At 33.3% G+C, this 27,139-nt stretch overlaps 1 protein-coding gene across 1 annotated transcript in view; it reads left to right on the top strand.

Annotated features, from left to right (window-relative positions):
• The window catches only part of DOK6 (docking protein 6), a 681,307-nt gene that overhangs the window by 555,878 nt on the left and 98,290 nt on the right, over positions 1–27,139 (top strand). Inside the window, exon 7 of the mRNA XM_074274156.1 lies at positions 12,442–12,559. Coding sequence (XP_074130257.1) covers positions 12,442–12,559 — 118 coding nt within the window. The remainder of the gene's footprint in view (positions 1–12,441; positions 12,560–27,139) is intronic.

The following is a 27,139-nucleotide window of genomic DNA, read 5'->3' as shown; positions in this document are numbered from 1 at the left end:
TCATGACTTTTAGGTAGAACAATAATTTTTAAATGATCTCTCCTGGATTTATTTTGCAGGTCAGTTGCTTTTCTAATGAGATATTTCACTTTTTTTCCTATTTTTTCTTTTCTTTTCTTTTCTTTTCTTTTCTTTTCTTTTTTTTTTTTTTTTGTTTTGCTTTATTGTATCTTGATTTCATAAAGTCACTAGCTTCTATTTATTCAATTCTCTTTTTTAAGGAATTATTTACCTCAGAGAGCTTTTGTACCTCCTTTTCAAGTGGCCAGTTTGGCTTTTAAGGCATTCTTCTCATTAGCTTTTTGTATTTTCTTTTGAACCTTTCTCAATTTCCCCCAAAATTTTTCCTTTATTTCTCTTACTTAATTTTCAAAGTCCCTTTTGAGCTCTTTTATGGCCTGTGCCCAATTGTTATTTTTCTTGGAGGTTTTGGATGTAGAAGCTTTGACTTTGTTATGATCTCCTGAATATGTGTTTTGATCCTCCTTGTCACCATAATAACTTTTAATGGTTGGAACTTTTTTTGTTGTCTCCTCATTTTCCTAACCTATTACTTGACTTTTAACTCTGTTAAAATAGGACTCTGTTTCCAGAATGTAGAGTGCATTGCCCCAAACTTCAGGAATTTTGTACAGCTATTTTCAGAGATCCTTCTAGGAATCAGACCACAAGTACTCTTTTCTGCCATGGAGTTGTTAGGTGCATCCCCACCACACTGTGGTTATAAAATCTAATGTGCTGGCTGGGGCTGGGCCTCTGATGACCAGGCCTGTCCTGAGACAACCCACCAGACTCCCACCTTGTTGCCACAGACCTTCTCTGCTGACCTTCAGAGTCCTTCCTAAGAGGTCCAGAAGCCTCCTACACTGCTGCTGATTTAGAGGTCCTACTTCACTGATGCTGGCTTCTAGGCCTGGGCTGGGGCTGAGGCTGTGCTGAAATTGCACTCTGTGAGCCCACTCTGGTTCTACAGACTTTTTCTGCTGACTTTCCAAGTTTTATTTGGTGTCTCTGGGCTGAGAAGTCTGGAAGCCAGCAATACTGCCGCTGATTCAGAGGCTGGACCTGGGCCAGGGCTGGGGCTGGGTCCAGCTGGCACACCCTGTACCTGGACTGTACACTAGACTTAACTCTGCTATCACAGACCTTTTCTGTTGAGTTTCTAAGTTGCCTTTGGCTGGAAAATGTTTAACTCCATCTTTTGGGGTGTTCTGATACTTGAAAGTTTGTTTAGATTCATTATTTAAAGGAATTTGGAGTGATTTGGGAGGCAGGTTGGGTGACTTCCTGCCTTTACTCTGCCCTCGTGGCTCTCCCTCTCTCAAGAATATTTTTTAAAAAGGGATATTTACTAATATGGTATACTAAACATGTCAACTATAAAACATCCTGATTATGTCTTCCCAAGTATATATGAATCACAGGACAAAGTGGGCTTAGACTTAGAAACCACATATGGTAAATGAATAACTCACAGATCCTCATTTCTAGAACGCCTTTTCTTTATTTATGAGGTGTTCAGGATGATCCTTTTAATCACAATGAATTTGCATCCCGTCTGTACATGGATCCTGATGACTCAAACATTGCTAATAGTCAATCTGGAGGTGTCATTTGTCATACTAATGGGAAGGTGGCAATTCCAACATCCTCTGGAGCCTTGGATATCATAAAATGTTTTTTTCTTATCAAAGGGTAAAGGAGGGAGAAGAGCCCTGGCCAAAACTAAAACCTCTGCTTCCCAATGATATACCAGAACACCACATACCCTGATTTCTGGAAAAATTTCCCATTCCAATTATTCTATCATGTTCATATAGATGTCCTATAATGTCCTATAATGAAATCCTATACCAGATTGGGATATATTTCTTGTTTAGTGTCATGTTATCTCATCAAGTGATTCTCAAAGATTTTTATGGTCCTTACTTAAGTGATCAAATGATGGGAATATAATTTCAGCTAGTTGTGGTTTGCAAGCTAAACTGGGATAAGGTAGTTTTGACCAAAACTGATTTAAATTCTAAAAGAAGTGTATGAAATTACTAGGGTAAAACAATAAATTCAGAAGTCTTTCATAATCTACATCTGCATGAATCTAGCCAACCATATGTCAATGATGAAGCATCAGACAAATGGCTAATTTTTATGTGTTGTGTGGAAAAAGGGGAGTTTTTGATGACAATTCAAGACTAGAATATTGTCAACAGAAATTATAAAGGGGTTATCTTGAAGGTTGTTAGGTTCAACTGTATAAATATAGATATGGACATAGATATAGATATATATGTATATACATATACATATCAAGAAAACCATGGAAACTGGGCCATAAATTGCTAGAGGCTGTAAAATTTAATGCCTATAGAATACCTAACAAGATATGGTCTAATAGCTTTACTTGTTGCTATTTATGGACTGATAGTTCCCTTCTTACACATATCTCAAGGTATCCTGGAAAACCATCATCCTGATGAACTTGCACTGAAACTAGACCATTATCATAAACTGAATTATCATATAGAATCACTAACTAAAATTGATCCATGACAACTTAAGAAAAACTTGTAGTAGATGTAACCATATGAAATACTTCAATCTTCAAATTACATATAATGAGAAGCTTTCACAATATAGGAACCTAAGAGAGGAAAACAGGATCATATAGGGACATCTCTGCTATTCTGTCTGATCCTTAATTTATATCAAGGATAGTGAGTTGCAAAGTGAATAGAGTCCTGAGATTGGAGTCAGGAAGACGAGTTCAAATCCAGCTTCAGATACTTAATAGTTGTGTGATCACTTACTTGCCCTGTTTGCCTGAATTTTCTCAATTGTGAAAAAGGAATAATAAAATGATATACTTTGCAGGATTGTTTTGAGAATAATTGAGATAATACTTGTAAAAATATTATAAAAATAACAGCACAATGCTTGATATACATTAGACTCTACATAACTTTATTCCTTTTCCCTCCCTCTTATACAAAGCATTATTTCAGTGAACTTTCAGAAAAAGGCAGCTTTCATTCTCTTTTCATTAAACTATAAAATGTAGTTAATATGTAATTTTATCCAATCATAGACTACTAAAAATATAGAATAATAAGATAATGACCATTTTAATCTGTACCTCATTGAAAAAGATAAGGAGGTAATTATAGTAGAATTATATATAGTCCAATCCAATAAGCAGTTATTAAGCATTTGTATGCCTGTTACTAAGTGCTGGAAATACAATTAATAAAAAGAAAGACAGCCCTTCCTCCCTTAAGGAGCTTATAGTATAATGGGAAAAAAGATAACATACACAAGGAAGCAGGAATCAGGAAGGATAGGATGTAAAACATGGGATAGTTGGCATGAAAGCATGTTGTTCTATGAAGCTGAAGCCAGGAATATTAGAAAGGAGCGAGCTCAAAAAGCCACTTATTGTCCTCCATTTAAAAAAAAAAAAAAAAAAAAAAAAACCTTTGGGAAAAGTTTGGTACTCCACTTTCCAGACTTCCAGTCTGAGGAGACAGGAGGTGATGTCACTCACTCAATCATATGTTCCCTTGATCACATCTCTGGAAATAGAAGAGAAGGTAGAAGTCATTTGATTCTACTTCTTTATTTTACAATAAATAAGCATGGATCAAGGAAGCTTAAATGACTTGTCTGAGGTCACATTTGTAAAAACTGTCAAAGTAGGATTTTAATTAACATTCTTTAACTCCAAATTATTCATTATTTCCCTCTCCCATGCTGTCTTCTAAATTTTTATGAATGTAGCATTTTATGGTTCGTGAAACATAATGCAAATATTATACTAAATATAACCATTAAAAACTAAAATTTAAAAACATTAATTCAATAATTGATAATTATAAAATATAACATTATAAAGTGAAATTAGTGAAAATAAAAAAATAGTGAAATTATTATCCTCATTTTACAACTGAGGAAACTAAGTCTAAGAGAAGTAAATACACAGGGTCATATAGTTGGTGATTGCTATTGATGGTTCTCAAACTTAAGTCCTCTGCTTCTAAGGCAAATGTTTCCCCAAATTTTTGTTACAAAGGTTATCTAAGATAAGCTATAATGAAGGTATCTTTCCTATTTCTCTGAATTTGTTTGGAAGTGAAAAAAAAAAGAAATAGAAAAGATGAAGGAATAAAAGGCAAAGATTTTCAAACAACCAAGAGGCAGACAGAGTTGAAAAATTGAAGAACGAGGGGGGAGGGTTTGGAATAGTTCTGCAGGAAAAGTAGTAAAAAGCTTTTAAAATAAAAATTAAAAATTAAGTTAAAATGGTCTCCAGTTAGTTCTTGGGTATCCAAGGACCACAAAAGAAGAAGCCCTGTGTTGTTGCTTTCTTTTGGAGTGGGGAAGAGGAGACAATTAAGTGAACTTGGGGAAGAACAATATTTCTCTTTAAAAAAATGGCACAGTGAAATGAAGAAGAAATAAAGTAAAAGAGAATTGTGGCAGAATGAGTGCAGAGGTCTCTAGTGTTATGTTTTAGGAAAAATCAGCTTAACTACTGATTATACCTTATATGGAAAAAAAAAAGATTCTGCTTATTTTAAAAGAGGGAATAGAATGATATATAGACAAGATTGTGATTAGTATGGTAATAAAAATAGTACTGTGGACTAATTAGTACTTATAAGTGGTATTGCTGGTATTAATTAAAGATCTTTTTTTAATTCTAAGCCTGTACCTTCTATGCCACAAGGGATTATAAAATTGAGAGTTTCATAGTTTCTTTTCTGTTATTATAATTAGACATGGGTTTCTTTCTTCCTGAGTATAATTTCCAGACCATTTTTTTAATATGAAGGGAATATTAGAAATATTTATTTGGGATTTTGAGAAAATGTGTAAAATGACATTTCACCTTTTTTAGAAGCCAACAATTTCATCCTCATTCTTCATTATCTTTTGTTTGTCCTTTCATTAAAATAAACTTTTAAGAAATTATTGAGGCAGAGCCTGCCTTCAATAGGAAGACAGAAAATAGGGTTTGATTTTAGAAAATCAGAATCAGAAATTTTGATTTCAGCAAAATCAAACTCATTTGATTGTCTTTTCTCAAATCTTTCTCCTCTATACACTTTCATTATTTTTAATCTTTAAAATGCTATAATATGCATGAGTATGTTTTTCATATTTTTTCCTGAGATCAGATCTTGATAATTAGGGCACTGATCCCTGGAACAAAGAAAAAGCAATTCTCACTACCACATGAGAAACAAATGTCTGAAAATTGTAATAATAACCAATACTTATAAAGCGACTTCAATGTGCCATGTACACATATCTCATTTAATCTTTACAACAACTCTAGGAGTTAGGTATTATGATTATTTCCATTTGTTTTTTATAGTTGGGGAAACTGAAGCAAAAAGAGAAAAAGTTTAAAAGACTTTTCAGTGATCACAATGCTAAGTAAGCACATGCTATATTTAAACTCAGTTCTTAATTCCCTTCCCAGCATTCAATCTACTGAACCATCATCTGTATTTAGTATGCAATCTCATAATTAGATGATACACCAATAGAGCTAACTCTAAGACACAGAATATCAAGGTAAGCACACTGTAAGTTATAAAGTATTTAAGGTTTGAAGGAAGGGTAGATTTCAGACAAAAGATTCTCTTATATTCTATCTTACTTTCACCATATAACAGAGATGTTATTGACCAAACTACAGGTTCTGGCATTGAAAATGAAAATTATTCAGGATGATTAGTTAACTTTTTAGGATCTATAATTTAGAACTTCAAGGGAACCTTAATAATTCTACAGTTAAAGAAGCTGAGGTCAAAAAAGTTGCATGATTTGCCCAAGATTATAGAGGAATAAAGAAGAGCCAGGTCTAAAACCCATCTTGCTTCATTATGCTGAAACTCTCAAGAATTAATACTTAAGTAATTAAAGTTAACACACAAGTTTAAAACATTATAAAATACTTTATTACAAAGATATTTTAAGTATACTAGGAGATTATAATTGTATCATATGTAAATACACACACATAAATAAATATATATATGTATATATATATATACATATATATATATGTAAACACATATATTTTTGCTTTGGAAAGGCAGTTGATGGCAGGCATGGCCTAGAGCTCTGGACTTGGAGTTAGAAAGACCTGAATTCAAATCTAATCTTCAATTCTTACTAGCTAAGTGACACTTTACCTCTGTTTGTCTCAGTTTTCTAATCCGTAAAATGGCAATAATCATAGCATCTACTTCACAGGGATGTTGTGAAGAAAAATTAGATAATCTTTGAAAAAGGCGCTTTCACAGCATTTGGCACATAGTAGGTAGAATATAAATGCTTATTCTCTTCCCTTGACAATAGAAAATGTACTTGCCAATCAATAACAAATCCAGCTTTGTCGCTGTTTTCTCTCAGGACAACTGTGGCTTCAGGTTCTAAAGGTCAGTTGGCTGTCACTGCTGATGAGTAACAGGATGTCAGCACTAGGGTACCTCTTCTATTTAAAACATCTCCAAGGCCTGTCAGAGCAACAGGGTCACAGGCACAGAGGTAATCTGACAGGTCTTTGGGATAATAGGAATTCATATTCTATTTGAGTTGACATTTTAAACCATATTTCCTTACATTCTCCTTTAAAAATTCTACTTCGTATTTTGTCAATTTTAAGTATTTTTTTGCTGTATCATATTCTAGATGTAAAAGTATGAAATATATATATAAGTACAATGCAATTCTATAAAAGGAGTGATAGTTTTCAGTGCATATTTTTTTTCTATTGGTTAATGATTTGGCAGAGAGAAAATCAAAGTTTGGATAGAAGAGACATAAAATATAATTTCTTCTAATACTGTGTTTTCACCATACAAATTAATGAAATTATATGTTGCAGTTTTTTTCCATAAGTAGGAGCAATATAATAATAGCCAAAGGATATGACATAGAATTTTTAAATTTATTAATTGTAAGCATATTATTTGGAGCACACCAAATAATAGCTAAAGTTCAAATAAATAAATTTTGGATTAACAATTTTCAGAGAGGAGAGGTGAATATGTTAGCTATATAATTAGTATTTTGGTTAGAATAGACAAGTTAACAATGGAAAATAAGTAAATATATAATTTTGAAGTATTCAAGCATATATAGATTTTGATAAAATTAAAATCCAGAAAGAAGGGACTATGTTCATTATTGCTTCTGGTGCAATAAATATGGATACAAGGGATGGATATAGAATTATAGGACCTATGTTCAATAAAACCTTTTTGAAATTCATCATAAAGAAATGAGTTTAGCTAGAATCATTGTTAATATATATATATATATGTATATAATCCCTTTCTCTAGAAGGGATGTGATAAATGCATAATATAAATATTAATGGAACATTTCTCTGCTAATTAGAGGTAAGAAATAATCAGATGAGAAATGAAAATACTAATATATATATATATATATATATATATATATATATATATAAAACTGCATTTTTTAATATACTTACATATTCACTTGTCCCCCATGTTAGAATGTAAGTTCCTTGAGATACTTATTTTCATTAATTTTCTTTTCCCCAGTACCTAACACAGTGTCTGTTATTAAGTGGGAGCTTAATAAATGTTTGCTGGATAATTAGTTGGTTGCTATTTAATTAGAACTTTGGGCAAGTCATTTCATTTCTGGGGACTTCATTTTCCTCTTCTATAAAATGAAAGAAATAAGAGTAGATGACTCCTAAATTCTCTTCCAGCTCTATATTTATGATCCTAATGTATGTTCTGAAAAAAAAAATATTTACTATGTTTCAAGTGTGCCCATTGAATGGGACTGATGAGATGACGTTTTCTCAGTTTGAGACTAAGTCACATGATCCCTATTCCCAGACTGGGAAGATCAGGTTTTGAACCCAGGATTATAGGAAGTCACATGGTCTCTAAAAGTCAGATCCTCAGGCAGTGAGATGACCTGTGAGAAGCAGACAACATTGGTGACCATTGGTCAAGGATAGTTACGTCATTTTAGTCTACCCAATGAAAAGACTTGGTTCTTTTGCTTTTTAAATCCTGATAAGCTGGAGGCTGGTAAGGTTCCAGAGCACATGGTGGGAGCTGAGATGGCTCCCACGTGTGTGTCTGGGCCTCTCCCTACAGGGACTAAATAAATGCTTTCTCTTTGTACCTGAAGATGTTTCTGATTAGTTAATTTGGGGAAGAGGGTCTTGCACCTATCCCACACACCATTGACTATTATTATCTGTTCTTATAAATTCAAATTATATTATAATATGTATATTGAACAATTATGATTACTATCTTTAAGGAATAGAAACTAAACTTGAAATTTTATTGATTTATGGAAGTTCCAAGTTTGATAATTTCTTCTGTAAGTATGTATTGGGACCTTCTCTACAATTTATAATCCTAGAAAACTGGCTAATATAGTGAGAGGTTAAGGGTCACAAAGCAAGTATACATCAAAGATAAAATCAATATTTGTGTTGTAAACATTTGTGTTGTGTTGTGTTGTGTATATATATATATATATAAAATTATAAATGTAAATGTAATGAAATGCACTACCTTGGGAGAGTGATAATAGCTTTCTCTCAATGGGTGATATAGTACCAGGCCTATAGTCAAAAAGATTCATCCTTGAATTCAAATCTGGCTTCAGATATTCGCTATCTGTGTGACACTGGGCAAGTCATTAAATCCTGTTTTATCTTAATTACCTCACCTGTAAAATGAGCTAGAGAAGGAAATGGCAAACCACTGTAGCATCTTTGCCAAGAAAATTCCAAATAAGATCATTAAGAGTTGGACATGACTGAAAAACAACAACTGCTTTGAGGGATAGATAGTAGCTTTCTCCTCAATAGAGTATTTCAAACAAAGACTGGATGATCATTTGTCAAATATATTAGAAAAAAATTTCTTGTTTAAGAATTTAGAGGCCCCTTTCATCTCTGAGTTCCTGTGATTCTGAAAGATCTGAAAAAGGGGAATTTATGTGGATGAATCAGAGAAAGTTACAGGGAGATGGTGAGAATGATGAGATTAGTGGCAGTGCAGAGAATGTGGAAATCCCCTTTTGGTTGGAGGCGCAGATTCTTTGTGAAAGAATTTATAAACCTGAAGAGTTTTAGGTGGCAAAAATGAAAGTTTATTCCTGAATGAGAAGTCAGCTTTGCTAAGAGACTGTCTTCTTTAGTGGCAAAGTCCTATTAGGCAAATGGAGACTGGCACTGAGAAGAGAATGTCTTCTCATTGGGCAGGGTCCTGGCAGCTATACCAAGGGACAAGGCATAGTCCTGCTTTGGACATCCTGCAAAGAAGTGAGTAAATAGGAACTTATTATATGAACAGATTTTTTTTTTTTTTGGGGGGGGGAGCTGGGGCAGTTTGAGTTGATGAGACCAATATCTCACAAATGAACTTGCTTTGAAGACTTTTTCAGCCTGAATTTGACTAGAGATCTGGCTTGCCTTAGAACTGACTCAGTTGGATGATACCATCTAACTTGTCTGGGACGATATGCTACCCAGGAGGCCCTGAGACTCAAATCTCCCTTCTTTACAGATCAAAGGGTACACAATTTTAGAGTATTAATTTTACAGACTAAATGGAACATTGTCATCCCCCCTCAAGCAGTTACCACCCAAATTTTTTTTGGAAAAAACGGAGGTAAGATCTCAGACTTCTGTAACTACTTCAAACTGACAAGGGTTGTAGAGATACGAGGAGGTTCAAGCCAGGAGGAAAGGTGTGAGGTTAGAAAGCAGCAGTAGGGAATCTAATTGTGTGTCAGTTGTCCTCATGATTAGCAGGCTGGAGAGCAGTTGAAAATTTGCACTTTGAAGCTTAGAGGAAACAAATCTCAGGAGCAGATTAAAAGTGGGGTGTCATCCAGGGTTGAGAAGATAATGTTTGGTAATGGGGTTTTTTTGCAGGAAATATATCAGGTCTCATCTGTGGCCTGCCTTAAGAATACTGATAGTTCAATCAACAATGCTGAATGACCCCACTGGCCACAGAGCTCCCTAGCTGAAAGTAGTTAAGGAGTTAATTATGCTAAAGAGTTCATTGTTGGCAGGGACATAGAATGCCAATCAAGAAAAGTAGGAGAGAAAATGCTAGGAGCAAAAAGTACTCATCCTCACTAAAAATGTTAAGAACCCTAGAGTCTAAATGACACGACTTCCCCCCTTCCCCCAATTTTCAGGAAAGCTAATTTCTCCTTGTTAGGTGGAGTCAGGGGTTAGGGTGGCAAGATTAAGGGTGTGACACACTCAGAGAGTCAGGTCAGGTAGGAGAACCTGATGTCAAAGAGTTAGTTTCCCTGATTTTATAGCTCCTCATCCTCTCTAGACATTTCTAGAGATGGAGAGATGACCAAATGCTCCTGTGTATGGGGGCCTTTTTGTCAGAGAATGCAAGTATTCGCATACCAGGTGTCCCTGAGAGAATACTGATCTAGCCTGGAGCTAGACTATTCAAATCTTCCCAGGTATTTGAATGTCCAGCCATAGAATAAAACTAGAAAAGGCTTCTCCAGGTTTGGTAGATTCAGGGGTTATCAAACTACGGGAGAATGGGCCACATGCAGCCCGCTGAGGACGTTTATGTGGCCCGCTGGGTTATGTCAAATGGGCTGAGGGGTGGAGACAGAGTGTGAGATTTTGTTTTTACTATAGTCCAGCCCTCCAACAGTCTGAGAGACAGTGAACTGGCCCCTATTTTAAAAGTTTGAGGACCCTTGATAAAGTAAGAGTGGCAGGATTAAGGGTGTGGAATGAAGGGAAAGAAAGAGTTCAATAAGCAAAAATGTGGCTGGAGTCTAGGCCACAAATGAAAAACAGATTACAAAAGATTCCAGAGGTTAGAGAGATGTCACAGAAATGACAAGTTGAAATAAAGGGAGAGCTAAGAGTCAGACTTGATTCTATCAGAAATTGCATGCCAGGAAACATATGAATAAGACTGAAGTGTTTTGTAAATTGTGGGGCACAAGACTAAAGAGATTAAATGGTACTTGGCAAGTAATAGGAACCTGTCATAAGTTTTCGAGTAGTAGAACAGATAACTGTACTTCTGTCCTGCTTTCTTTATAGCAAACTTTTGTTGTGGGGTGAGGATACCATAACAGCTGTGTCACAGGTTTTGTGAAAGAATCCGCATCCCCAGTCTGCAAGCAAGATTTTTGACAAAATGGGTTTATTTTACTGAGAAACTCTTTCCCTCAGTGGGCTGCTTCCTGATTAGGGAGATAGTGAAGTTTGGGGTACAAAATCTTGTTTATTATTTAGCCTTCTGTGGTTTGGGGTTAGGGAGGGATCAGGGCTAATTTCCAGATCAATAAGGGTGGTGATTGTTTCCCAGACCAAAGTGATTCTAAGATTAGTTGGAGGTGGCAGTTTCTCGTGGGAGGGAAGCAGGTAGTTTTCCCAGAGCCTAGAGATTCAGGTGGGTAGGAATAGTCCCAAAGGCTCAGAGGGGTTGAGATTCCCAAGTCCAGCCCCCAAAGATCAGGGGGGCACAGAATCCTATTACATCACTTTGATAAGTCAGTAATCAATCAAGTCTCAACTTCTTCATTTGTAAATTAATAGGTTAGACTAACATTAATTAGATTAAAATTAATAATAATAATTTCTAATAATTCTATTTCTAAATCCTACAAGGGAGTCATGAATATTTTTAAAAATCTTGCTCTCTTTATTGTAGGATATTCCTGTTTCTTATGTCTTAATACAAATTTAGCACTAAATTACTAAATCACTTTTGCCTCTTGAGACTTGCATTATAGTAGGTATTTAGTAAACAAAGAAATGCATAAGAAAAACATTAAGCCCTTATTAATGTGCCAAACATCTGAGAATAAAAATGTATAAAGTAAGAGAGTTTATACCCTGAAGGAGTTGACATTTTTATAAAGGAAGACAACACACATGGGGGACAGTGATTGGGTAGTAGTGTTTTGATCTGGAAAGTCACAAAAATTCTAGGTGAAGTCATAGGAGAACTGATTGATAATCTCTCCAGGATTAGTAAAGTTGATTTGATTTCTGTTTTCAGAAGTAGAGGGACAAGAGAGAGGAGGAAGAAAAGGAAGAGGAGGAAATGCAACATCATGGGTGTGGAGTTTTCTAGATATGATGAATTTACTCAAATTACCTGGACAGAATGAGTTTATTTATATAAATAAATTGCTTAATTATATTGAATTGAGTCAATAGCAGATTCAAGTATCCCAAAGTATCAGAAGAAAGGCATAATGTTTAAAAATTAAAACATATTTTCTGGTTCTCTTTCAGCTACTTATTTGGAAGAAAAAAAAATCTTGATAAGTCATGAAGGTGATAGAAGGCAGTTTGAAAACATTTGCTAGGTCATGGGAATGGATATGTCTTCTTAATGTTCCTGCTTTGTCTTTCAGCTTCAAACCAGTCTGACTGAACCAATGACATTATCGAAGTCCATTTCCCTCCCTCGAAGTGCATATTGGCACCATATTACACGGCAGAACAGTGTTGGAGAAATCTACAGTTTACAAGGCAAGTGACTTTAACAACAAGGTAGCACCTCCATTAGCTACCTTCATGTGGGCAAAATTCATGAAAATTGCTTTTTCATTTACATTGGTTGTTTTCCCTGTATTTCAGTTTATCAGCTGTCACCTTCTCCAGTAGGGACCCTGAGTGTTTCAGGGCTTTTTTAAGCAATCATTTCATAAACTAATAGTAAAAATTACCCTGAAAATCATTGTGTAGGCTGAACAATCAATTTGGTACAGAAATTTGAGTAAAACACTATATGATGCAAATTATCAGTAGCTAAAATGTAGCTAACAATGAGGTTTATCTACTTCATGCCAGGTTCCATAAAGGTTTTCTTTCTTGGCAACTCTTCTCCTTAATAGGATTGAATATTTACTCAGGAGGCTGACTTCAGGCCTTGTAATAAAATTTACATAAAACTCACTGCATAAGTTTCCACCCTCTGAAAAAGAAGCCATTCAGGGTGAATGTTTGCTTCAGTGTAGTCCCTGGAGAGGAGTGGTTAATTAACTAACATGGGAATAACTAATTAGGTGATAAAATGAATAGATAGAAAGTAATTAACCAATGGTAGTAAATTCTGCATACTTTCTGAAGGAAGGAGATTGCTTCCTTTTCATCCCCTATTTTGTTCTAAAATGAGAAGAGAAAACCTAGCATCTGGAGACCTGAATTCTAATTCTGACTGTGCCACTAGATCATTATGTGACCTTGGGTAAATTATAAAACTTCTATGAAGTTTAATTCTTTCATTTCTAAATCAAAAGGCTGGAATACTTGATTTCTAAGATATCTTTCAGCCGTATTGTATATTAAAGGTATTAATTATGCCTTTCATTCAAAAAAATCAATAGAAAAGAAGTTATTTATGCTGATTAAGGCTGAACAGCCAGGAGACTGATGAAAATGAATTCCAAAATGGATCTGATCCAATTTAACAAATATTTAGAAGAAAGGAAGGAACAAGGAAGAAAGGAGGGTTGAAAGGAAAGGAAGGAAGGATGGAAGGAAGGAATAAGGAAAAATGAAAGGGAAAGAAGGAAGGAAGGAAGGAGGGAGGAAAAAAGAAAGAAAAGAAGAAAGACGATGGAAAGGAGGGAGAGAAGATATTATAAATAAAAGGAAGCTAAACCAATGTAGTCTGAGATTTTAATTTTATATGAATGAGCAGCCTTTTATACAACATTCAGACAAGATTATTTCAGGAAAGACAGATAAATTGGGAGAGAATTGACATAATGTAGATAAGATTATTCATGAGAAATCTTATGAGAATTTCAGACCTTGGCTAAGGCACTGGTCAAATATTTAATGAGATTTAAGGGTGTGGTTACATTATTTCAAAATCAGAATCACTATGTCTCAGAATTAGAAAGGAACTCAGAAATCATTCAATCCAACACATTTGTATAGGATGCCTTCTATCATATGCCATGCAAGAGATTATTTTGTTTTGCTTAATGATTTCCAGTGAGTAGAGTCCCATCCCATATCTAATTGTTTGGAAGTTTTACAGTACTTCAAATCTAATTTTTCTTCTTTAAATTTTCCAGCCATTGTTTCTAGTTTTGTCTTCAAGAACAAAATAGGAAAAGCTTACTGCTTCTTTAATTGATGATAACTCTTCCAATACTCTGGCAGTTATCATGTTCACTTGAAGCCCTTTGAGTTAGTCTTACATTCATGAAAATATTACAATTTAATTCAAGCCCAATGGCCAAGAAATGGTAAAGAAAAAATCAAAACAGTCCTTACTTTCTACTTATATATATAAAGATAAGTATCTAAATGATCATTAAAAGAAAAAATAAAGAACACTAAAAATTAGGCAAATCAGAAAAGGAAGTGACAATTGTGATGATCCTCGTGAGAAAATAGTGATTTTAAAAGATGGAAATGAAAATAATGTTGCTAATATCTTCATTCTTGAAATACCTTGTTTTTGTTTATTTGGCATATGTTCTTTTCTATCAGTAGAAAATAAGCTCTCTCAGGACAGAAATGCTTTCATTTTTCCCTCCATATTCTCAGCACATCCCACTATCTTACACAGTATATAGCCTCCTAATAAATTTACATTGAATGAATGGATGAATAGTTTCCATGCAAAAAGACATAATATAGAATACTGAGCTGAAGCAAGAGGAAGAAAGCAAATTTGTTTGGAATTCTGTGTGCATGAAAGGATATTGTGACTCAGCATTCTTAGAATGACAAAATAGATATAAGTAGTTCATATTGGAGATAACATTCACCAAATGTCTAACCCAATCCTGTCAGAGATTTGGAAGTAAATCATATAATATATTTATTTTCTTCTTAATTATTACACAGTTTTTAATCCTTTGATTCTAGCCATTTTCCAAAGCACATTATATTCTTTTGTGAAAATAGATGAATTGTCCAACTCTTTTTCAAGTCATGTCTTTCTCTTTTAATGTACACTAAATAAATCATCCTTTCTAAATATAGTTGAATATGCCTAATAGAGACATATCCATAAATTATAAACAATCATCCATCTTTCAGAAATAATTTTTATTATTAAAATTAATTTTCCTTTCTATGTGATATTTATTTTTGTTTCTCATCAATAGGGAGGATGGGTCATGGAAGTAAAGGGAAAAGACTTTTGAATAAGCTTGGATATTGGCTGAAATATTAAATTTTTATTCTGCTTTCTAAATTACTACCTCTCTTCTACAAGGAGTTTTTTGTCTCTTTAAATAAGACAGGTAATTTTTAAGGTTCTTACAATATGGTGTTTATTCTACCTTGTCCAGTCTAATATCATTCTACTTCCTACCATATACTACATGTGCCAGCAAAATTTGACTATAGATTATTTCTTGTATTTATCCTGTGCTTTTCAGCTACTATATCTTTGTTTATATTGTCCCTTAGTGTATTAAGTAAAAAAATGTATGTATGCATGACCATTAAAGGGGAAATAAAGAACACTAGGGCAATCAAGAAAAAAAGGTGGCATTTAAAAGACAAAATTTTAATTTTAAGACATAGAAGTGAGGCAAATGTTCTTGAATACTTATAATTTTCCTCTTTTCTTATCTACATTTGTTGATATCCTTGCCTGACCTTCAAAGCCATGGTAAAATGTCATTTTCTCCTTGAAGATTTACCTTATAACCTACTGGGAGGAAATGGTCATTTCTTCTACAGATATTTTATAATAAATTCATATATTTCTCATGTTCAATTTTATACAAGTTATTGTACATGTTGCATCCTGATTACTGGATTATAAAATACAGGAAAACATTTTTTAATTACTATATATCTTTTAGTGCCTCTTCTGGTACTCTGCATACATGCTTACAGGTATGTTTAATTTGAACATGAATCTCCCAAAAGTATAACTTTATTTCAATGGAAGCTTTCATTTTAAAGTAGTATTCTAAAGCTCATCTTATTCATTCATTTTTTTCTTCTCTCCCACCCCTTCCTCCTTCTTTCCTTCCTTCTTTCCTTTCACATTTATCAAACACCAATTTTGCTGATGCACTGAGCTAATGGGAATACAAAGATGAATGGTTAAGATATAGATTATTCCCCTTAAGGTTTCCTAGGTTAAATGAATTTCAACATCAGAGTAGAATAGTTTGGCAGACGGGAAAGTGAGAGCCTATTCCAAACACAAGGGGTGGTATGAAAAAAAAGACATAAGGGCAGGAGTGGGAGAATGAAGCAGAACCAAGAGCAAATTAGTTGGATTTAAAACCAAGAAGTAGACAGTGCTGTGGGGGATGAACAGGGGAATGATTTGGTTTAGGAAAACATAAAAGCCGATGTGAATCTTTTGAATTTAATGATGGAGAACTCGGGGACAGCTTGCAAGAGCAAGGTGAGAGGGTCAACAACAAGCGATAAAGATGAGCTTTGGAAGTGCTTAATGTTTTTCTGATGGCAGCTGGCCATCATGGACTTTTTTTTTTTTCTTTTTTTTTTGCTGTTGTTGAAAAGGGACAGTACTCAGGAGGAAGCATTTGTAGCCTGGCATTGGCTGGGGTGGAGGGAAGTGGTAATTTTCAGTTAGTTACTTGCACTTAGAAGAAGACTGGGAGTGCATCCTATACCTTTGAAAGCAGTTGCTATCATTAGCCTCCCCCAAAATATGTGATTCTCAGCCTGCTGGAATACTAGGCTATTTGTTCTTTATGCCAGATTCCACACCAAGCTGGTGTGTGAAACTATCTTTATCCCCATCCAAAGAATAAAGAATCTTAGTTTTGTAAGAATAAAGATTTTAATTATGTGAGGAAATGTTTCAATTTTTAAAAGTATATATGTTATATGTTATATATTTGTGTCTATGTACACAGTATGTTTATCTCCTTATCATCTACATTAATTACAATTAATTAATGAATTAACACATTAATAACAATAGTAATAGCTAATGTTTATATACTGCCAACTATTTGCAAGCACTTATATTATTTGATCCTCATAAAAAAACCTGGAAAGGAGGTGCTATTATACACATTTTACAGATAAGGAAACTGAGGCAGAGTTTAAATGCCTTGCCCAGAGTCACATACCTACAAATATCTGAGAAAGTATATAAACTCAGATCTTCCTGATTCCAGGCCTAACACTCTATCCACTATGCCACTTATCCATTATCTATCTTCTATCTATACTTGTTTCATATATCTATTGCTCTACTTCTATATATGTAATATAGTCATAGATATATGTTGAATAAATGAATAAATTAGATGGTAGTGGAATAATATCCCTTTAAAGAGTAAAGAGCGTATAAGTATGTGTTGTACAGAGAGAAAGAGAGAGAGAGAGAGAGAGAGAGAGAGAGAGAGAGAGAGAGAGAGAGAGAGAGAGAGAGAGAGAGAGAGACAGTAGTATCACAGTGTGTATAATACCTGGAACATGGTAGATATTTACAAATACTTGTTGGTTCAATGATTGATTGCATATACAAATTTACATAAATATTAATGGGTGTAGTTTTTTAAAAATAAAGTACTTTCCTATTGAGTTGAATGAATATCAATTTTACAAAAATAATATTTTAGTGATGTCAAAAGACATTCTCACAAAGTGCATATGTGTGGATATGTTGATATATGCATGTATGTATCTGCATCTATCTGTATCTATACATACATATATATTTGTTGTTGTTTTTCACTCCTTTCAATTGTACCTGACTTTTCATAATCCCATTTGGGATTTTCCTGGCAAGGAAATTGGAGTTATTTACTATTTCCTTCTCTAGCTCATTTTACAGATGAGGAAACTGAGGCAAACAGGGTTAAATGACTTCAGGGTAAATAGCTAATATCTGAGGCCACATATGAACTCTAGAAGATATCTAGACCTAGAACCCTACCCAATGACCACCTAGCTATTCACATATATTTAATTTATATTTATATTCCATATTGTTTCATATGAGCAGCAAGAAAATGCTGAATTTGGGAAGAAAAACTGAGTTCCACTCCTGCTTCAAACCTTATATGTGTGATCTGAGTCATATCTCTCTCTCAATCTCAGTTTCATTTCCAAAATGGGAGTAATAATAATATCTATAACAAATTGTCATAAGGATCAAATAAGATAAGATAAGTAAAGTGGTCTACAATCTAAAAAACTTAAATGAAGATAAACTAGTATAAATCTTATTAGAAAAACCCAGCCAGTCTTAAAATTATGCAGACCTGGGTTCTAATCTCGGACATACTGCCAACTCTGTGGTTATGGACAGATAAATAGAATGTTTCACTGAAGGTCTTTAAATTGGAGGCTGCCTGCCTGTCCACTTATCAAATATATTGTATTGGGGATTTTTTTAAGAACATGAGTTGTACCATATACTATCACTGGCGTCACTCCCAGTTTTGAAATTCCATGATCTTTCTGATCTTGTGGGAGTAGGTTAAGAATACAGATTTCATTCCTCTTACATGTTAGGAGCTTACATTCAGAAATTTTAAAATGGAGGGTGAAAAGTATGAAATAAAATCTAGAGGCTTTTATAGATGTGTGTGATAATTACACAGAGCCATATATTAATCTAATTTAGGACCTCAAATCTCTTTCAGTTACGAAACATTTAGAAATGGTTTTCTTTTTCCCATTTAGACATCAGACTATTTTATGATTTAGGTTGTTTTGAATATACTTATTACTAAATTTATTTTCTCTGATAGTACTTTCTCTTGCTTGGACAGGAGATGAACAATGAGATTTAACAAGCTAATTAAGTTGTCCTGGGACAGGGCAGAAACTCATCATCATAGTTTGTCTTTAATCATTTTTCACTAAAAATATAAGAATAATTGCTTGAGAAGGTTTTAAAAAGAAGTCACCTAGTTCTTATCATGGATTAGTAGAGTCTAAAAACATTTTAATATGAATAGAAGTCTATTGTTTGTAAAAATGGATTTAAATTTTATAATCATGATTGACTTTTCTCTGAAAAACTTCCTCAATCTTCCATCCCCCTTTAAGGTTCTTATAGTTAACAAACATTGCATCTTCTACATGCAAGGTACTATGCCAAGAGTTGGGGATACAAAGAAAGGCAAAAAACAGTCCCGACCCTCAAAGAGCTCACAATTTAAAGTACAATACAGTAAAATTCAACATTTATTCAATTCTTTGAAAAATTTAAAAAAATGTTTTTTCTATTGATGAAAATGTACATGGTGAGAATATTGGAATTAATTCACCACAGAAATATCTAGTGTTCCTTACCGTTCAGATATTTATTTAGATTAGTAGGAGACTAGGAAGAATGAGTATTATAAAACTGCCAAAAAAAGAAACACTTATCCATCCATTGTAAATCTACCATGTGATTAACTAAAATAAAGTGCACCTGTGATGTTAAATACATAAGATCAGTTGTTTTTGGTGGTGACCAACTTTTTGGGACCCCACTTTAGGTTTTCTTGGTAAAGATACTGAAATTGTCTACCGATTCCTTCTCCAGAAAATTTTACAGATAAGGAAATGAAGACAAAAAGGATTAAATGACTTTCCCAGGATCACACAGTTATATTTGAACTCAAGCCTTCCTCACTCTAGCCCTTGCTCTGTATTCACTGTGCCATGAAATGCCTCGATTGTTTAAAAAAGTCAAAAAGTTTTTGAGAATACTAAAGTTAAATGGCTTGCACTAAATGGAAGTCACTGTCTGCAAATACAGAATTCTATTCACTATAAAATGGAATCTATTCATGTTACTTAGGGTCTTGATTATTTAGTTCACCTTTCATTTACTTTTCCCTTCACTCTAATTCTCTTTCACCTTTTCTGCTAATCAGAGGAGTTGGATGAGAGAGAAGAGAGATCAGAGAAAATTAAATTTTTCATTGAGATGTCTTTCCTCCCTGATTTATCTTAAAGGACTTTTGTTCTTTAAAGGAGATAGGCTTTCTATCTGTATATTTTTATACCTTTTGCTTTTTATATCAGTGTCAGATCTCAGCATACTCCATGAATTGCCTACCCACCATCTCTTATATGAGAAAGTAAGAATTCCAAATAGTTTTCTAGAATAGTTGACCCACCAACAGAGAACATAGCCATGTCTATCTTCTGTTTGTTGTTTTTTTTAGAAATGAATAAAGAAGTTTCAATGTAAATTATAACATTTTGACTAATAGCATGATAGTTACACTATAAAGTTTTTTTTTCCTTCCAAAAATAAATGCCCTTCTCCTTGGTGTTAAAATATTTATTTATTTTTGATTTATGTAATAAATTTTTTTTGAAAGATAGTATTTCATTTTTCCAAATACATACAAAGAGAGTTTTCAACATTCACCTTTGCAAAACCTTGTGTTCCAAATTTTTCTCCCCCTTCCCCTCCCCAAGAGAGAAAGTAATCCAATATAGTAAAACAGAAATTTCTGAAACATAGTATAATTAAAAAAAAGATTGCAAATGAAACTGCAAGTCTATTATGTGTAATTTGCTATTCCTTTTAAATATATAATAAAGTTATCCTGTAAATTTCTTTTTGTGACCTTTTTAATAGTTTCCCTTGTCTTTGTTCATGATGAAGGCAGGAACAGTTTTCAATTTCATTTTAACTGACTTTTTCTCAATGAATGAGATGTTCAGCAAAAGCTATTGACTGACATAAATCCTATCTGTGTAATATGTAGGACAAATGTCACTCTAATGGGTTAAGGGTTTTCTCTGTGAAAACAAAACAGTGAATTTCTTTGTGAAATAGTGTCTCCTAAAATCTTTTAATAATTAAAACCCTCTTGCAGATCTACTCATGAGAAACTGAATTTCTAGGAAGGATGCAGGAGAAAAATAGAAAGCATCATTAATCGGATCAATTTTAGCATGAAGAAAGAGACACTAGTGAGATTGTGGTGACTGACTACAGTTCTCTGAAAGCCAATCAGGTAGAAGAAGCATTAGATTATTGTGTTTGACTTTAAAGAGGAGTTAGAAACAATATGGAAATTAGAGGGAGGATTTTATGACAAATTCAACTCTCAGAAAAGAGAATAGACTGCTTCGTGAAGCAGTCAAGTGACTGTCTCTGAAGAGGTTTTGAAATCTCGTCAGAAATCCTCTAGTAAGGATATGGCAGAGGTCTATATTCCATGACCTCCAAAATCTCCTTCATTTATAATTCTTTGATTCCAAGTATGCTACTGTTGCTGAGGTAGTTTGCAATGACCTCTTTCAGAAAATCCTCCTTTGTGGTTTTTAAGCTTTGCACAAATTAATGTATGCAAAATTGAAGAATCACAGGCCCCTCATCATTTTGTCATTTCCATTGTTTTCACCTCACTTACTATGATTCAGAGCACAATTCATGCTTCCATCTAATCTTGGTGCCTGAGCTATGCACATGATGAAAAATGTTACACTGGTTAAATAAATGTGCCTGCCTCATTTTGTTCACTAAGTGTATGCCAACAGCTGGAGACAGTAATACCCCACACTCTCCTACCCAGCTACAGTCTCTGCTGAATCATAATCAAGTCTTACACAAAATATGTCTCTGAAAACCCAGGAAACAGATCTCTTATAATGTGCTTTAAATGAGGCACTCCAGATGGGAGACCAGCTAAGTAATATATGGAAAATCCACATTATTCAAAGGCAAATCTAATAGCATTTGGGCCTTTTAAAAAATGTATATATAACAACTTTGCTCCCTTTATGGAACAATTTGACAAATGCCATGTATGTAAATTAGCTTGTCACTTAAAGTCATGTTGGTTGCAGAAACTTTTCATTATTATTTTCCAAGCTTTTAAATAGGTCTTTTCAGGGTTTTCAAAAAAGTGGTTTGCCTGATTTTGTAGCTCTCCACCTGGGTCATTGGGCATGTTTAATTTCCCTAGTTTCTATTTCCCAGGAGCACAAACCCATTTCTTTCATATTTCATAAGATGAATGTTTTTGTCCCCTTTGTTTTGAAAATAATACTTTCATGCACCCCTGTCACAATTAAGTGATGCTTGTTTGAATAATTTCCATTTTTTTTTAAAAACCAACCTATTAATTGCCTCCTGTCCAAAGAAATATTTTTCCTTAAGCAAACTATTTCAATTATTTTCTGTATTAAATATATTCTTTAACTTTAAGTCTGTATGATTCCTGGAAATGTATCCCCTTAATCCTTTATTTTGTGTATTGTACTAACAATTTAATGGAACCATTAACATATCAAAAGAACCACTCCTTTTACCATGCTACCCATTCATATCTTCTCATTTTGTGTAGTTCTTGTTCACATTTTCCCATAATAAATAAGCATTTGTTAAGTGCATACTGTGTAGCGCTAACCACCAGACAAGAAAAGTAAAATATATATATATATATATATATATATATATATATATATATATATATATACTATAGTATTTTATAGTATTATAGTATAGAAAATAGTCCCTATTTTCAAGGAGCTTACAGTCTAAAAGAGAGGCAAGAATTAGTTGCAAGACCTGGAGTCAGAAAAGATATATTCCCAAATTCAAATCTGACTTCAGACACTTAGTAGTGTCTGAACTGGAGTAAGTCACCTAACAATGTTTGCCTCAATTCTTCATCTGTAAAATGAGTTGGAGAAGGAAATGGCAAAAACATTCCAGTACCTTTATCAAGAAAACACTAAGTAGGCCACAAAGAGTCAGACACAACTGAACAAAAACAATTATCTTTATATAAAGGATAAATTAGAATTAATCAGAAGTAGAAAGATATTAGTATTAAGGGAAATCAAGGCTTCTCATAAAAGATGGCATTTTAGCTGTGACTTGAAGGAAGTCACAGGAATAAGGGGATGTATAGATACATGCTCAAAGTGTTTGGTATCCTGCAGCTCATCTGTAATTTATAATCCAACAGTTATCTAGTCCACTGAGATATTAAGTAATTAGCTTATGGTCATATAATTATATGGCAGAGATAGAATGTAAACTCAACTTCCTAACTCAAAATGCACTTTCCAACTCAAAGGCCTGATCTCTATCCACTATAACTTGATACTTCTCAAAACCAAAGATATTTTGTGAAATCAGTTTAAGTTCTCAAGAGATTCCCTTTTCTTCCAAAAGCAGCACTTTAGAAAGATTTGTGTGTGTGTGTGTATGTGTATTCTTTTATTTTGTCTTATTTTAGGACTTTCTGTGTAGAAGCTAATAGCTCATGGTAAAAATAAAAATAAAAATATAATTTAAGGCATCTAGCAAAACCAGAATTTGAATTGCACTGAATAGAATCATCGAAATGCAGTTGGGATCTTTCATGTAAAAATATAGATATGAGATACAACCATCTAGGATATTGCAAACAGCTTATATTATGAAATGTAATTTGCTGGATGACACAGTTCCTGAAAGAATCATTCTTAATAAATGCAATAAGATAAAATGAAATCCATGTAAATGTTATACCAGTGCATATTCCTTTGTCTATCGCCATGTCAACTCTAGGCCACTAGGAAAGAAATAATACAATTTTCTCCTTTGGTGCTTCAGTAAATGAGCAGTAGACCTATGTGGTAATCATTTGCACTGGTAAAAGTTACACATTTTTAAAAGGCCATAAATGCTACCAAAATGTCTTGTAGCAAGCAGCCACACTATCAACAAAGGGATTTTATAAGACTCTTAAAACTTTTTCCCTGTACTCCCATATTTTTCTTGTTGCAGAAACCAAAGTTTTATTAATTCCCTCTTTTCTGTTTCAACATAGCTTCCTCAGTGTCCTATCTCTTTGCAAAAATTAGACTTTGCCTTCATCAATTTATTAGCATAGAAAAAAACCAACTAGTAAGAAATTCTAATAATACTATGATGACCATTTTGTTAAATTCTCATTATTTGTCCTAATGTTACTGACAAGATGTTACAGGAGAAAGAAAGCATCCTAAGACATTTCCCTTTGTCATGTAAGATAATAATGAGACCATATGACAAATGCCAAACATAACAAAGGGATTTGAGCCTGATGGGGCAGGTTTTATGTGTGTGTGTGTATGTGTGTGTGTGTGTATATGTATATACATATATATATATATATATATATATATATATATATATATATATAAAATCTGATGGCATATTATAATTGAATATTTAGCAGATCATCTGTGGTTTTTTCTTTATCAGCTTGAGTTTGAGGTAAATAATAGCTATGAGCATGTAATTTTTACAAGGTCCTTTAAACCTTACCTTATGCGTCTCTGACTCGTGAATAAGTATTTGACACATTTTTCATGTTTGCATGAAAAATAACCTGACTCCAAAAGGAGCACAGTATTCAAAGCATTATCCTCTGGCAAAGAAGAATAAGTTATTCTAGCTAGAAACATGTAAATTCAAAGCACCTTAGCCCTAGCCTTTTAACAAGTTTCTCATTCCATTCCCAAAGATCTACAAAACTAAGTCCTTTGAAGCCTTGTTAAGAAGCTGGAAGGCTAAGTTTTCATAGTGATGAGCAAGACTCTTTATAGGCACAGTCCTTTAGCACTTAACCGAGTCTAAACTCCTATTGAAGTATGTCTACCACTATTTCACCTGGAATATAATTGGATCAAAACTAGAGGCAGAATTAAAAAAGGATTAAATTATTGATAAGGTTTTAAGTGGGAAAAGGGAAGGAGAAAACACATTAAATATTTTAGAAACTGTCTATGATGGAGAAAAATTACTTATGTTTGTTATTCAAATGTCTTTCAATGTATAAAGAACACAATTAACAACAGGAAAAGTTATTTATGGAATTTCAACTATAGATCTTGGCATAGATGTATTATAAATATGGATAACTAAGTGCCACAAAAGTGCAAAGTCAGAAAAACTCATTCTCATTAGTCCAAATCTAGCCTCGGACACTAGCTGTGTGGCTCTGGGAAAGTAACTTAATTCTATTTGCCTCAGTTTTCTCATCTGTAAAATGAGCTGGAGAAGAAAATGGGAAACCACTTCAGTATCTTTGCCAAGAAAATCTCAAATGGGATGACAAAGAGTTCTACACCACTTTACGAACACAACTGTTGCAAATGTGTATAAAGTGACTTCGGGATCTTTTAATTTGACCAATGAGAGCTCCATAGACTTTTGTGTTCATTAAACAACAGATGGTCATTTTTATGAAGGGGTGTAGTGTAAGTTTATATTATCGTAGTTCTCACTAATACTCAGCTCTCAACAGGGCTGTTTTTTGGGGGAGGTAATAAGGGAGGGTAAGCTTTGAATTCTAATATGTTCCTTTGTGTTTTTTTCCTTTATTTTGTTATTGACCAAGAAAACATAGACTTAAAAGATAGGATTCCAGATATTTATTTGTGTGATAGTTTGAGTTTTTAGTATGGTTTAGTTTTTGTTTGTTTGTTTGTTTTGTTTTGTTTTGTTTTGTTTGCATTTAATTGAAGGTGAGGAATTTCATCCATTTTAGGCAGAGCTATAAAGGAGAGAATATTCTGTCTAAAAGAACTGAATATAAGAGTAAATCTATTGTTTGGTAACTGCATCTTTTTTATTTTTCCAAGTAGATCTTTTCCTGAATATCTTGGCATGAAATTATGTCATTGACATTATTTATGGTGAGAATTTCTCTCTGACCACTTGGTTTATATGAATGTAGTATTATTTCTTTGCTGTTATTGAAAAATGTTCATTCTCAGTGTAAGCTGGAGAATTTATCCACAACCACAAAAAATCTGATCTCTTATACATGTTCAAGAAATCTTTAAATACTTGGTTATATTTAAAAATAGACATATATACAAACATGTATTCACATACACAATAATTATATCATTAATTAATCATGCTTAGTGAGGTAGAAATATAAATTAAAATGTTCTCATAAGCCACAATCATTTTTATATAATTCTAATATAAACAATATCAATATTATCTTCACATATTTGGGGTAGACATCATGTATACATGTATATTACATATATGTATATGAGTGAGGGGGAAAAAAGATTATTTTACTTAATTCATAAACTAAAATTGTTTGGTTGTTGGTTTCCAAATTTTTGAGATTTCTGTTGTGAGGAAGGTAAGAATGATATTTTCATCAAAATGAATATCTTAAGATGAAATTTATTGGAATGATCATTTGCTTTACTTTTGACATTGTTTTACTAAAGCCTTAAACAGTTAAAAATCATGTTTTTTCTGATGATATTTATTAAAATACCAGAGAGTTAGCAAGATTTTGAATATAATACCCATATTTTTCAGTAGCAATAGATTATTAGAGAATAATATCCAGAAAAAAAATAGATTGGTAATTCTATGCTCTCTAATAATTTTAAAAAATATTTTAATTGCTATAAAATTATTAGAATGCTACAAATAAAAGATCTTGTAAAATAGAAGAACATAGAAGGAATGTAAATCATGAAATACAAAAATAGCCTTTTCTATTGATGTTTAAAGAAATTAAAATAGTATTTATGTGAAAATTGAAAGTCATGGACATTTCTAAGACATCATATAGCTCCTTGGATAAACTGTCAGGAATGTAGCTCCAGGTATAACCAAGAAAGAAAAAACCTAGAACTTAATATAATAAATTAAAGTTTGTGAGGTACTTTACATATACTATCTCATTTAATTCTAAAAACAACCCTTTGAGGTAAGTACAATTATTATCCATGCTTCATCATAAAACCAGGAAATTTGTGTTGAGAGAGATTGAGCAACTAATTGAGGGTTACATAGATAATTAAAATATCTCAGACAGAATTGGAACTCAGGTCTTCCTGACTGATTCCTAAACTATCCATTATATCATCTAGCTGCCTAGTATCAGAAAATTAGCTATAGTTTCTAAGATATTTCATTAATTCAAGAACCTGAAATTTTCCCTAAGAAAATACTCCCCCACTGACACAGATTATATAGGGTCAAAGAATAATAAAACTAGAGTTGGAAAGCTTCTTAAAAGAAAAAAATTAGTCCAACCCTCTCATTTTACTTTTCCAGATAAGGAAAAGTAGAACTGGAAGGCTTAAGTGCTAATCTGGTCTCAGTTGTGACTCTGAGTAAATCTTTTAAATTCTATCACCTGTCTCATTTTTCTTGATCTGTAA

Source organism: Sminthopsis crassicaudata, chromosome 1, assembly GCF_048593235.1.
Source record: "Sminthopsis crassicaudata isolate SCR6 chromosome 1, ASM4859323v1, whole genome shotgun sequence".
Taxonomy (NCBI): domain Eukaryota; kingdom Metazoa; phylum Chordata; class Mammalia; order Dasyuromorphia; family Dasyuridae; genus Sminthopsis; species Sminthopsis crassicaudata.
This window is presented reverse-complemented; position numbering and strand designations above follow the sequence as displayed.